This window comes from Hypoxylon fragiforme (genome assembly GCF_022984875.1).
Source record: "Hypoxylon fragiforme strain CBS 206.31 chromosome Unknown GGS25scaffold_7, whole genome shotgun sequence".
Classification (NCBI taxonomy): domain Eukaryota; kingdom Fungi; phylum Ascomycota; class Sordariomycetes; order Xylariales; family Hypoxylaceae; genus Hypoxylon; species Hypoxylon fragiforme.
The window spans coordinates 1,427,243-1,439,788 of NW_026054762.1; the positions used below are offsets into that span (position 1 = coordinate 1,427,243).

Consider the following 12,546-nt stretch of genomic DNA (forward strand, 5'->3'; position numbering starts at 1 on the left):
TTGGTTTTGTTTTACCATTTTTTTTATATGGCTGTGAACAGGTGCCGGGCCAGAACTAGTTCCTCCGTTCATGATTCGTCTACAAGTCAGCCAGATAGGAATGAGTTGGTTAGAGAGAGTTTTGGCTGAAATCCATATATGATGGATGTATGTACCTAGACTTAGGTAGCTCGGCGCTTTTTGCTTGCTGGAGAATCCCTCTCCTTCTCTCGATCCAGGTGTTACCTAGACCCGATTTATCCTTACTACGTTATGTCATGTATTGTACAGTATTGGCGACGCCGAGCATCCCGGCTAGTTCCTCTGCGATAACGGACTAGCTGGGTAGGGATAGGCAATCATTATACACAACTATGTCATCTCGAAGATATATAACCTAGGTACTAACAATATGTAGGCAGGCTGGGTAGGTCTCGTGCCTGAAATGTCATGTCTAAACCGCTTGCATAGGTACAGTTAGAGCAGGGATCTGTCTTACACATGTAGTTAACAGCATATTGGATCAATACATATGTAATGCTTATTCTTCCGTTTACTTCCTTGGGTATCGTATACAAATGTACAAGTATCATGTGTACATATATACCTGAACAACGGAACAACAATCCATCTTGTTAGCTGTTCATGTTTGTCAAACAACATGCAATGCTGCGCTGACGGATTGTGGGAGGAGAAGCGGCAAGAAGCGCTCGACTCGGCGAGATCCCCAGCCTGTCGGTACTCGATACAGCAGCGATATACAAAACCAGTCAGGTTTCGGCATTCGCAAGATATTATCTGTATCAGTTATATGTTATGTATGTGGGTGTGGGATCTAATCAAGGGAAACAAATCAAATCTATCACCGGCCAATGAGTCTCACTCGATGCTGTTACTCACGAGCAGTATATCAATCAAGATCTATGTTTCCTACGTGTACATGCGTATACATGTACCTCTATATACTTATATACTTAGGAGTCTTAGGTAGGTTAGGTGTGTAATGTTTGTATTCCAGAACAATATGCAAATTGATACCTGTAGTTATTATTCCAGGAACTTTCTGGACGCAGATCGAAGAGAAACCTCCATTCAAAAACATAGCTCCCTCCTTGGCAGTCCAACGCCCTATCCGCGCTTTAAGATCGTTGCGATCGTATCCACAAGCCGTAACTACATAGTAAGTTAGTATGGAGCCGTGACGTCGGCCTGCCGATAATGGAGCCATTTCTTTCTCTAACCTATGTACCGTTGGCCGCTGCGTGGTGAGTTGTGAAGGAAGTTCAAACTGCTTTTAGTTTAAGTTGGTGGGGTAAAAAGGAGGGATTCCGACATTCCTGTAGGTAACAGGGGGAGGGGAGGGTTCATCGTCACTTCGTTTATGGGGTTCATCGCGGGTTACCGAAAGATAGATCGCGTGAGCTTGCTTAGAACCTAGGTACGTACTTAGGTACTGACCTCACTCTCCTGCCAAGGCTCAGATACCTATTGTAGGTAACCTACATGTAGGTGTGAACATGATGATATGTATGTAGGACTTCATAGTCAATCTCTAGAATACTATATGTACGACACGTACAGTGGGCAGGTAAGCAAGTACGAACATATCATTTATCTTGGTTTCACGAACCCGCGTCAACCCGGGAAGAGGCGAGAATGCTCTTCGTGCCTTGATTAGGTACCTCGGCGCATGTGGTGTGTGGTGGTGTTCACCACCCGCATGGCGGCTGTTCGCTGAACTCCGATTCCACGAATATGGTATGTGGGATGGTTTTCCTGATTTTTGACACAGCAAAGCTTGGCATCTTCTCCCAGAAGTCTAGACTTCCGGGTGACAAAAAATTAATGCAACACGACATCATATAGGGCTGGCTCGTGTTAATTAGGCTGTATTATGTACTGGATTCTTTGAGCTATGTAGTATTCAATGATATCCATTTCGAGTTTAGATTTAAGCATTATTTGCTTCATCTTCTGGGTTTAACTATAATCGTATACTTGTAGTAAGGTTAGGTGTTTTCTAAAGGAACCATGGTAGTCATGACTCTCCTCATTAAGTTGCTGCATGTGAGCCATTGGGTAGGACAGTTGCCGGCTCCAAGTACATAGCTTAGATAAGGGGAATTGATCATCATCAGACAATATCTACTCTTTATTGCTGTTCCGAAATACTCTACTTACATATCCAATCAGATGGGTATGAGATGCTACCGTCCTTGGGTATGTTGGTCCTACGTCCATGATATATTACACCTACGATTGGCTTATATTAGGTAGTTTATATTACTTACCTTAGCACCTGTCCAAGAGCTATGATCCTACCCAGGTGACATTGGTGTGGCTATATGCCTAGTCAACACGAAGTCGACGAGGCTGGCCCTATAATCATGAATGACACTGCTACGCCTATGTCGGGCAATATGGATTCCCAGCTAGGACTCGATAGACGAGCGTAGCGCGTAGGCATCCTTAGGCAGATCTGCAAGGGCATCATCTTCGGTTGCGACGTTGTAGGTAGGCAGTAAGTGAAACCACATATTTAGGTACCGTCTATAATTCCCTGTCAGGTCACATATTATAGACGCGCCAAGCTCGAGCACCCCATTCCGAGACCATCAACTCGATGAATAGAGGATTCGTAGATCAGGACGACAATGAAGATAGGGGTATGGGTGTTGTATTTTGCCGTATATTGAACGCAACTATTGGATTAAATCACCCCTATGACCACTAAGATGTTGGTTCAAGGTAGTGCTAGCAACAGCCTTCAAAATATCAGTAAGGGGCTGTGAACAGTTACAGTTTTTGTTTGTTTCTTCCTCATACATCGTACAAGATGCTTTCTATTTTTTACAAGGACGACTGTTGGTAGCGTCGATTGTTGCCCCTCTTCTTTTCCTTATTCTTCAACTATATGCCGACCCAAATGACGCTGATAACGACGTCCATGCCCTTGCTCTCGCCGCCGTCATATTTGAAGCTCCACATACCGTCTGTCTTCTCATTCCAGAATGCTTGGGTGGCGGAGTGCATGCCTCGTCGGCCGACATGTGGCTTTCCGTCCGTAGCGGTGGCATCATTACCGTCACTTGTTGTAATGCGCGGGCTGTCGGCCTTTGCTTCGCTTCCGCCTTTGGGCTTGTTTAGGGCTGAGGTTGGGACGAGGTGTTGGACAATAGTGCTGTTGACTACGTATTTATGAGCTGGCATTTGGGAGCCCGCGGGTGTCGATTCGGATATGACCGCTTTCAGGATAGAGTTCTAGGGTAAGTGTTACGATATTAGCGATAGCACGGACAAACAGAATACGACATAGTTATTTATGATATTCATAAATACCGAATAGGAGGTGGGGAAAATACATACAATGATGGTTCCATTCCAACCTTCGACTCTTGAGTGCTCGTAATACTCTGCACTACCGATAGCGCTTTGGCAAGCCTATAGTAACATGGCAAACGAACTTAGCTGAAAGGACTCTGGGGCTACAGTATTCCCTTTGAAAGAAGCTGAGGCGAACCTACGTCCATCGCAATTTGTTTTAGTCTAGTGGTGCTAATCGGCTACGGATGGTTCTTGTCAGTCTTTTTGGAGGAATATATATGAGACATCAACAGTAACTTACAGTATTGCTCTGTGTCTGTGTTGAAGCCATTTTGAATGGTAACGGCGATAGCTTATGGGTGTCTTATGGGTGTCCACGGACAAGTTACGAATTTGAAGATGTGTTAATAATTGTGAGATAGCAATAACGAAGGAGTTGTCTCTGGCCAATGGATAGATTGAGTAAATAGGAGTCAATATAGATTGTGATATAGCCTTGTGAAACCTTTTTCAGCCTTCTCTTCACTGACGTTGATAAACAAAATGCTTTTCCAATGAATAACTTAAAAGTTAATACACTAAATGCAGGCCTGTTGCAGGGAGATGGGCCGCTATAAGATCCTTGCTCCCTCTTTTGTCTGCACATGTGGGGCTTTCACCCCCGACATGCAGCAAAGCCTTGGATGTACCAAATCAAGTGAAGGTCTGGATTGCTTAGGTAATGCACTGGTACTATCTAATCTTGCGCTGCTTGGTGCGGGGCAAGTGAGCACGTGCAACTTATCCGGCTTTGATGATCGGAACTATTCGACCTGTTACCACCGACTAGCTACCACTGACCTTATTATGTACACCAGCCACTGAAAAGTATGAAATGACCCACGTGCGAAACCCTTTTGTAACCGAAACTCCTACTACCAACCCTGCTAAACCGTGTTTAGATGTTTATGTAGATGCTCTTTTTTTTTTTTACTTTGGTTATCAACAAATAGTTACATGGATTAGATAGCTTGATATTATCGTCATAGCTAGTTAATTCTTTTCATTACTTGCTAGTTTTTTTTTCTTGCTTTTGTCTTTCTGTAACTTTGTAACTATCATCATCCAAAAAACTCAATTCCCATAACCGTTGATATCTATCAGTGGCTGATCTAACGCGACTTCCATATTCCCCTCAACAACCCAATCACAGCAAGCAACAATACGAAGCCATCACGTATCGATTGGCTATCAAACCAAACTTGGAACTCACTTTGTCCAATTATTTGACCCTATTCGACCTTTTTACCCCAGGTTATACTCCATCAAAGCGACTATCGCAAATCCTTCGCCATGTCCAGCCAGCCTCTTTTGCAAACTGCTCCAGGTAAATTAATTAAATTCCTTTCGCCAAGGAACGAGACTCGCCATGTGGCTTGGATTAACATGATTGTATCACCTTAGGCAAACGAATTGCCCTACCTACCCGAGTCGAGCCAAAGGTCTTCTTCGCCAATGAGCGCACGTTTCTATCATGGCTGAACTTCACCGTCATCCTAGGTGCCCTGGCCATTGGCATGCTTAACTTTGGCGACCGTCCCGCCTTTATCTCGGCCTTCCTGTTTACCGGCGTAGCCATGCTCACCATGATATACGCCCTGTTCACCTACCACTGGCGAGCGAAATCGATAAGAGTTAGAGGGCAGGCCGGGTTCGATGACCGATTCGGGCCCTCCGTGTTGGCCATCATCTTGCTTTTGGCCGTCGTTGTTAACTTCGTCCTGCGCATAATATACTCTGGCAGTGAGGGCGGCAGAAACCATTAAATACCTCACTATATTGAGGAGCCACGGATGAAACGAGGCCTTGGATTCACCGAAGGATGATGTTTTGATCGATGAGCATATTTAACTCAAGTGGCAGTCTGGAGAATCATGGCATCTGCACCTATATATGTATGCCAGGGACTGGCCAATGTTTAGTGATGCTTATACCAAAAGTTTGACAGTTATTGGGAGTGAGATGACGAAGAATTTGTACAGCAGATAGCATAGTATTTAGCATGGCATACGGTTTACGTGAATGTCTTTGTATCTTAGCATGGTTTATATCAGGTAACATGATAACATTAGCTTATCACCTACCTACGTGTGTTTTTTTCTTTTTCATAGCGAACCTATAAAAGTAGTCCAGTGCGTGATGATAATTCCCTTGTATGTAAGGTTGTGCTTCCTCTTTACACCTCTTGATGTATGTATATGTAGGTAGAAGAAGAATCGGGTCGTTCTATACCGGATCGGCGTTCGTTTGTTCTCCATATCGCTTCTTCAATTCCTCGATAGAGGTTCGGCATAGAAATAAACTCATGATGGGCACTCCTCTCACTCGTGGTTGGCCTTCAATGGCTCTTTCAAACGGAGTCTTCATGATTTCAAAGTCGTCATCGTCCATCATGCCCAGCTTCGTTTCCTCAATGACGGTATTACCATCGCCTCTCGGTATCTCCTTGAGTTCTTCGCCTAGCGCAATGTATTGAAACCAGATGCGCCCATCTCCCTCCCGTTTCCCTAGCTCGCGCCTCGCGATTTCGGCGATGGAGACGAGCTTGCCCGCGTCCGAGGCTCTGGCGCGCAGAACAGATACTCTGGTTGTTCGGTCCGCCGATGATGAAGTAAGGTGTTGGAGAACAGAGGTAACTTTCTTCTGGATCTTAGATGCTGATATCACCGAGTGGATTTGGACATCGTATTTTGACTCCACGGCTTGCAACACTTTGATGTCTTCGTTCGACGAGACATTGAGGCTGTCTCCGAGTCGGGCTCTCTTGCTGGCAGAATTTGACTTGGTATCGTCACGCTTTCGCTTTACGGATGGATCGCTATCTCGATTGGGTTTTTGGAGACTTTCCGGGGCGGCCATAATGTTGCTACCCAGTAGTGAAATGGGACTGGGAGAGTTTTAATATTGTCAAGCGACCTAGTTACATGATAGGTCGAATAAGATCAGCAAAGACGATGTATGTATGTAGGTACATGTAGGTAGATAGCGATAATGCAAGTTGCCGATAACTAAAAATAGTATCTACCTGCATACATACATATGTACCTACATACTACTACTAGCACCTCATTAAGTACATACATATACATATGTACCCCAGCGCCGGTCACCTTTCCACCGGCTGACGGTGGCAATTCCAACCCCGACGCATTATCGCGTCATATGGCGACTTCAATGTTATCTATCGATAAGCTATATATCATCAGGCTGTCAACTTCAAGTTACATACATACATCTATATATATCATCTATGAATGGATATACTTGCCGGCGTTTCTTGGCGTACGCGCTTGATTTTGAAGTTCAGACACCTTTGAGACATGGCTGGTGCACCACAAAGGAAAGACCTCGTCACCAAGCTCGACTTACGGCTGCTTTGCCTTGGCTTAGGCCTCAGGTAGGCAAGACGCTCCATGTGCTATGTACATACCTAGTAGGCAGGCAGGCTTCCTGTTTGAGCCTCTAGGGACGTTTGCTTTGCTTACACGCCGATGAGGGAAGGGATCTGGAAGATGCGTAGATGCGTATCAGAATATTGCGTAATGTAGTAAGCTAAACTAACCGTACAAAGCCATCTCAGATGGAACGCATGAAACATCCTACGTACCTACTTACTTATAGTTACATACTGAGTCACTCAAGTCTTTCCCATGCTGTACGATTTAAGACACCGGTTGTAGATATCTACCGATGCCTTCGATTAGCACCCATATCATGTCTCGGCTTGCTAACCATACGAATAGGATATATATAGTTGTTGTAGTACCGTATATTTTCGGCATTATGGTCCTCTTGTTAGCTCCACTTATTAATGCGCTTTACCTAATTAGGGTGATTTACCCCAAGGTTTATTCAACTACACCTCATTTCGGAGGGATTCTTATCCGATTCCTACAATATTGGCACGCAATGTCACGTGTCGACACGTGATACCTGCTCTCCAATATCTACGTTTATCTGTTATTCGTTAATAAATATATGGATATTTGAAGCTTCTTAACTGATGCATAACAGTTTAGACCTATCCTTATTGAAAAAACACAAGAATAAGATAGGTAGAATTATGATCACGTGGGTTTTGATAACACTAGTACTAGAGCCTCAGCACTGAGCTAACCACATTGGGCAAGGCGCACAGATAAGTGGAGCTAACAAGAGGACCATAATGCCGAAAATATACGGTAGTCATGCTAATAGGTAGTTAATCACTTACAAGTTAATTAGTATAATACACCATTAGGCCATACCCCGGTTAGATAGGCATCCAGGTGACACACACCTCTTCATCAATCGTCACTAAAATAGGTATCAGTGACCTTTGTCACTTACTTCCGGTTTACACGGTAGGATTCATTGCCACCACCTTACAAAGCTTTCATACTTCTATGCATTAGGTATGCGTTCTATCCATCCCGTCTTAAATATCTTTGAGTCATAGGAGAATTAAGAAAAAAACTGTCACGCACGCACGGTTTGATATACCATCGAGTAAAGTACCTAGGTAGGCAAAGTAAGGGTCTTGAGGCATAATTTGAGATTAGACTATTATAGCGCTTTCATGCATAATTTCATGCGTAAGGAATCCGGACATGGGATATTGTGGAGCATAACCCAAATGGCCTGTCTTTGTACATAACTAACTACCCTGTATGGCAAGTGTGCACACCATCCACCTTTCCATCGGACAATCAATAATAATACAGTAAACCTTGGCCATAACGATTCGGTAGACAACGATATTTTTGTATAACGATATAATTTTGGGAACATTGCAATTTTGTATGGGAAATAACGATATTTTAACCTTAGCGATATATCGTTAATTTTTTGACCGCCACCACCAAGATCGTTATGGACCATGTGTAAAAAACCGTTTATTTTGATAAATTTTTGGTGGAATAAGTGGAATTTTGCGTTTGGTAGCCAATTGGACTGTCCTTTTTTCAGGTAAATCTAATCACCGCCACGATATCTAATCGCCGAAAAATTGGCTTACTGCATAATATCTATTGTACAATATTTTTCATAAAATAGTAAGTACCTTTTCCAATAAAATGGCAGTAAAGGTACAACGGAAGTACACGGACCATGACAGTGGGTCCATCTCTACATAACGATACCTCTCTATAACGAATTAAGAGTGGTGTTTTTTCCATATCGTTATGGCCAAGGTTTACTGTAGTAATTTCACTATTTAAGGTACTTACGTAGGTCGTGTAGGTGTACAGTACTTGCCAACATAGAAATTCCCTTATTTAGAGAAGCTAGCACCCACCCCATCCACCCATGACATGGCAACTTACAACTTGAACTTGAACAGGTACATAACACACATGCATCCAATAAAATAGATACATGTACATACCGTGACAGAATTGCCTCTCCAACTTCCAAGTCGAAGGTCCAGTCGGTCTCGCAGGGAACTCTCAATAGTCTGGCAATTTGAAGTTAGGTAACTTTTAGAACCTTGGAACCTTAGAGACCCTCCAGAAACATCCCTCAAATTCGAGAAACAGCACCTGGACATCTGGGCACTTTGCATATTCGCATTGCGCATTTCGCATGTCGCATCCTCTTTTTACACAATCTCACAATCTCACAATCTCACAATCTCACAATCTCGCAACCTTAACGTCTTAGCACATTTGCACCTCGTAACCTTGCAACATCCCGCCAACCTTTCATTTTCCTGCCCTTTTTTTTTTTCTCCCCTTCCCCCATCTTCCCTCTCTTGCGCACGCCAGTTAATTCGACTTGTCGCAACAACCAACAACAACCAGGGAAAAAAAAGAAGAGTAGAGAGAACGAGCACTTGCATCGAATGATTGGCGCATTCCTTCCAACATTTTCGTTTAGGTCACTTTACGCGTTCCTTTACTGATTGATTTCAATACCCAACTACATACATCTACCTAAACCAACCCGTACCGTACCGTACCTTACGTACCTTACACTAATCATTTCCCCTACCTCAATACGTATCGGGCGCGCCTTGTCTTTTTTCTACTTTTCTTCGTTCCCTTACGCCTTATGTACGCCTTACTTTAACCTTTTTGTTCTTTTTTATCGGAAACCCTTGATGATTATCATACATACCTAAGCTAGGTACTGTCCACGGCAACTGCATTTGATACTGTTTCACCCGCGCTCATTGTCCCCTTTTTTTCTCACATTCGTCTCTTTTCCAACACAAGGATAAGTTTTTATGTTATTGTTGATTTTTTGTTGTCGCTCGGTCGCAACAATCATTCCTTGAGATTTATTAATCCAAATCAACATTACATCCATACATCATACATCTCGCATCCTTACATCTATACTTTTAATTACGCGCAAGCATTTGCAGCCATTCGCATTGCGCCCGCCCTGCGCCGCCCATTTCTTGTTACCGCATTCCTTCTACTACTTTCAACCCTGACTCAGATTGAGTTTCGTTGGGTTTGACGGTGGCCACATCAGCGACAGCCTACTCCTTTTTTGCGCATTATCCAACCCATCAGGAGTCTTATCTCCCTTCCTAATACGTTCACCAATCCTTGGTTCTGTCCTTTGCCTTGGTACTAGCAACAACTAGTTAGCCCAGGTATTGGACCATTCAAATCACTGCGAAGCCAGGCTAAAAAAGGGTCGCATCCGCCTACTGGGCCGATCCCCCGATTTGCACGCTTTCGATTTGCGACCTGCAAGCTGCAGCGCTAGGGAGGAAAACTAGGACAATCCACTTGCTGGAGCGCTGGAGTTGCAACCTATTCGTCTATTCGTCTATTCGTATATTCGTTGTTACGTCAGCCTCGATATTCTCATTCGGCCTTCAGCCGTCACACCTTTAAACAAGACAAGACATTGAAGACGTCCTTTTTTACCCCTTTACAACTTGGAACTCTATATTGTACGTACCTGATTATCGTACGTATCGTGCGTATATTGCGTATCTGCGTATCTGCGTATTTACGTATCTCCGTATTTGCGTATTCGCGTATTTACGTATCGGCCTAACTGTGGTAGACCTGGTCTGTCCGCGCGCTGTGACCACTTACGCCCATCCACATACAACCTCATTCAACACCGCCCCTACCCCCATTTAGTGCCAGTGAATCTCCAAACGCAAAACACTTCAAGTTCTTTCTCACCCTCGTTGGGTATGCTCATGTTTCGTTTTTGGAGTTCGGAATCCAGGGGAAGCGACAAGACTCTACAAGTTGATCAGCCTATGCTTGAATACAGCCGACCGCTACAGCCTTGGGAGCCGTCAGCGTCTCCACTTACTACTGGAACTACTACCGCTTCTGCTGCCACCGCTACTACCATAAGAACAACCATTCCGTCGCCTACGACGCTTAGGCGACACAAGCATAACAACGTCGCGATAGCACCGCAACGCGTTACTCCTTCGTCCGCTCTTAAGCGGCCAAGGGCAGATGATGATTTTGACGATGCTGATCGCCTAAAGGCAAACAAGAAGGTGGCCTTGTCGCCAACGGTAGAGGAGAAGGGTACTTTGCAGTCTACGTCGAGTAAGCCTGACATAAATCGTGCCAGAGATGCTATTGAGGAGCAGTTCAGTCTGGAGATCTTACTGAAACACGACGAGCTACGATTAATAAATCAAGAGCTTGCCAAAAGTCAGGTGGCTTTGGAGCAGTTGCGCAGGTGTCATCTAATACCATATCCACAGAATGTTCCCAAACCGGAACAAATGTTGAATATAATGAACGGTTCAGGCGCCGCCTTACAGCCGAAGATGGGCGAGCCGCTACCACAATGGGCTCCGCCCTTTGGTGTCACCGATGGTCCGTATGCGCGTCATTATGCCAAGTGGCTCATACCTGATCCCAAGTTCGATGGTATTCAACCAAGTGCTCCCGCGCAAGCCGAGACTTCGCGATTTAGAGGTTCGGTAGAAGGTAGATCAACAAGGAATGGTTTCGCTGAGTTAGGTGTATCCCATGGCCGAGGCCGACCCGTAAGGGGCTCAGCGGGTCAGAAACTCCAGGCCCTGTCGAGTGGTTATCCTCCTCCCAAGGAGAAGAGTGGTCCCTGTGTTTTGAAGCGATCTGACGGGAAAACTGTGAAACTTGTTTGCATTGACTGCCATCGCGAGAACTTTTCGAGTACTCAGGGGTTCATTAATCACTGTCGAATAGCGCACAAAAGGGATTTCAAAAGCCATGATGAAGCTGCGATACATTGTGGTCATCCCATCGCGCCTGTGGACGCTGGAGGTGTTGTAGAAGAGAAACCAGTCTGCCAGAGCGTCCCTTCATCTGGACTTGCACACCCGCTTGCGCAAGAGAACGCTTTGTCTTATTCTGAGGCCTGCCATGCTGTCCTTCAGCGGATCAAGCTATCGTTGGAGATGTATCACAGGGGCGAGCTTCCCGGTATTACCTCGATACCCGGCGATCCCGAGAGTTCTCGAAAACCTACGTCGGTGCCTAAGCAACAGCCACATTTCTCCCCTTCAGCTGACACTCCACACCTTTCCCACCTGCTCCAAAGCAAAGGATTCAATGCCAACTTCAGCGAATATGTCAGTGACGCCAAGACTAAGGTAGACCTCAACCAGTTCGACTCCCCCGAGGAGGAGGAACTGGACGAGACTGACACGGCTGGCAATGGTGCCGGGAATATGGCACCATACCAAGCCCCGTCTCTTGTACGAGTACCTGTGAGGGCCACCATGTCGCCCGCCCTTGCTACAACTCGACCAGCTAGCAGTAAAGGCCACCCGCTGATGCCGTATGTTACGCCGTTGCCAACACCTGCCTCGCGAGCCACATCCGGTTCTGACCCGGAGATGGTGGACGATGATATGTTGGATGTAGATCTGAGTCCTCATACGGCTGTTAGTAACAACGCGCCATCCCTCGTTAGTGACGATGGCGAGTACGATGATTCTGAAGCCGACTCGGAGGTTGACTCGGAGGTGAATGATAACATAAGAGCACAATCTATCTCAGACGTGGAAGAAATAGACCTCGAAGATGACCATAGCACTGCGCGGTCTATTCGGCACCATCGTGGTTCAACTGGCGGAGGTCCTGGCACCACGGTTCGCCTGCGTAAGGATGATAGCAAGCATGTTACCTTTGTTAGCCCTATCAAGGAGAACAACGGAAATCACAGACGGGAACGCAGATAAGGTCCTGACAGGCTGAGGCCAGCCGCAACATACAATACTTGCCATCTCCACATGGAACTCTA

General features: G+C 45.2%; 4 protein-coding genes across 4 annotated transcripts; 2 read left to right on the plus strand and 2 right to left on the minus strand.

Annotated features, from left to right (window-relative positions):
- Positions 1 to 2,681: 2,681 nt before the first annotated feature.
- On the minus strand, positions 2,682 to 3,759 carry GGS25DRAFT_368937 (Tctex-1). The gene is made up of 4 exons (XM_049258168.1): positions 3,605 to 3,759; positions 3,504 to 3,542; positions 3,346 to 3,420; positions 2,682 to 3,240 (listed from the first exon to the last, which is right to left on the minus strand). Exons 1-4 carry the CDS (start codon positions 3,632 to 3,634, stop codon positions 2,890 to 2,892), a joined length of 495 nt encoding a protein of 164 aa, XP_049114664.1. The 5' UTR covers positions 3,635 to 3,759; the 3' UTR covers positions 2,682 to 2,889.
- Positions 3,760 to 4,474: 715 nt separating this feature from the next.
- GGS25DRAFT_369038 (uncharacterized protein) lies at positions 4,475 to 5,338 on the plus strand. Its single transcript, XM_049258170.1, has 2 exons — positions 4,475 to 4,669; positions 4,747 to 5,338. The coding sequence occupies exons 1-2, from the start codon at positions 4,636 to 4,638 to the stop codon at positions 5,106 to 5,108; spliced, it is 396 nt and encodes a 131-aa protein (XP_049114665.1). The 5' UTR covers positions 4,475 to 4,635; the 3' UTR covers positions 5,109 to 5,338.
- A 73-nt stretch (positions 5,339 to 5,411) lies between these two features.
- GGS25DRAFT_499119 (uncharacterized protein) lies at positions 5,412 to 6,284 on the minus strand. The gene has a single exon (XM_049261745.1). It carries the CDS (start codon positions 6,199 to 6,201, stop codon positions 5,569 to 5,571), a length of 633 nt encoding a protein of 210 aa, XP_049114666.1. The 5' UTR covers positions 6,202 to 6,284; the 3' UTR covers positions 5,412 to 5,568.
- Positions 6,285 to 10,489: 4,205 nt separating this feature from the next.
- GGS25DRAFT_515076 (uncharacterized protein) lies at positions 10,490 to 12,484 on the plus strand (the record flags this gene model as incomplete). Its single annotated transcript, XM_049263047.1, has 1 exon — positions 10,490 to 12,484. One exon carries the CDS (start codon positions 10,490 to 10,492, stop codon positions 12,482 to 12,484), a length of 1,995 nt encoding a protein of 664 aa, XP_049114667.1.
- Between the last annotated feature and the right edge of the window lie 62 nt (positions 12,485 to 12,546).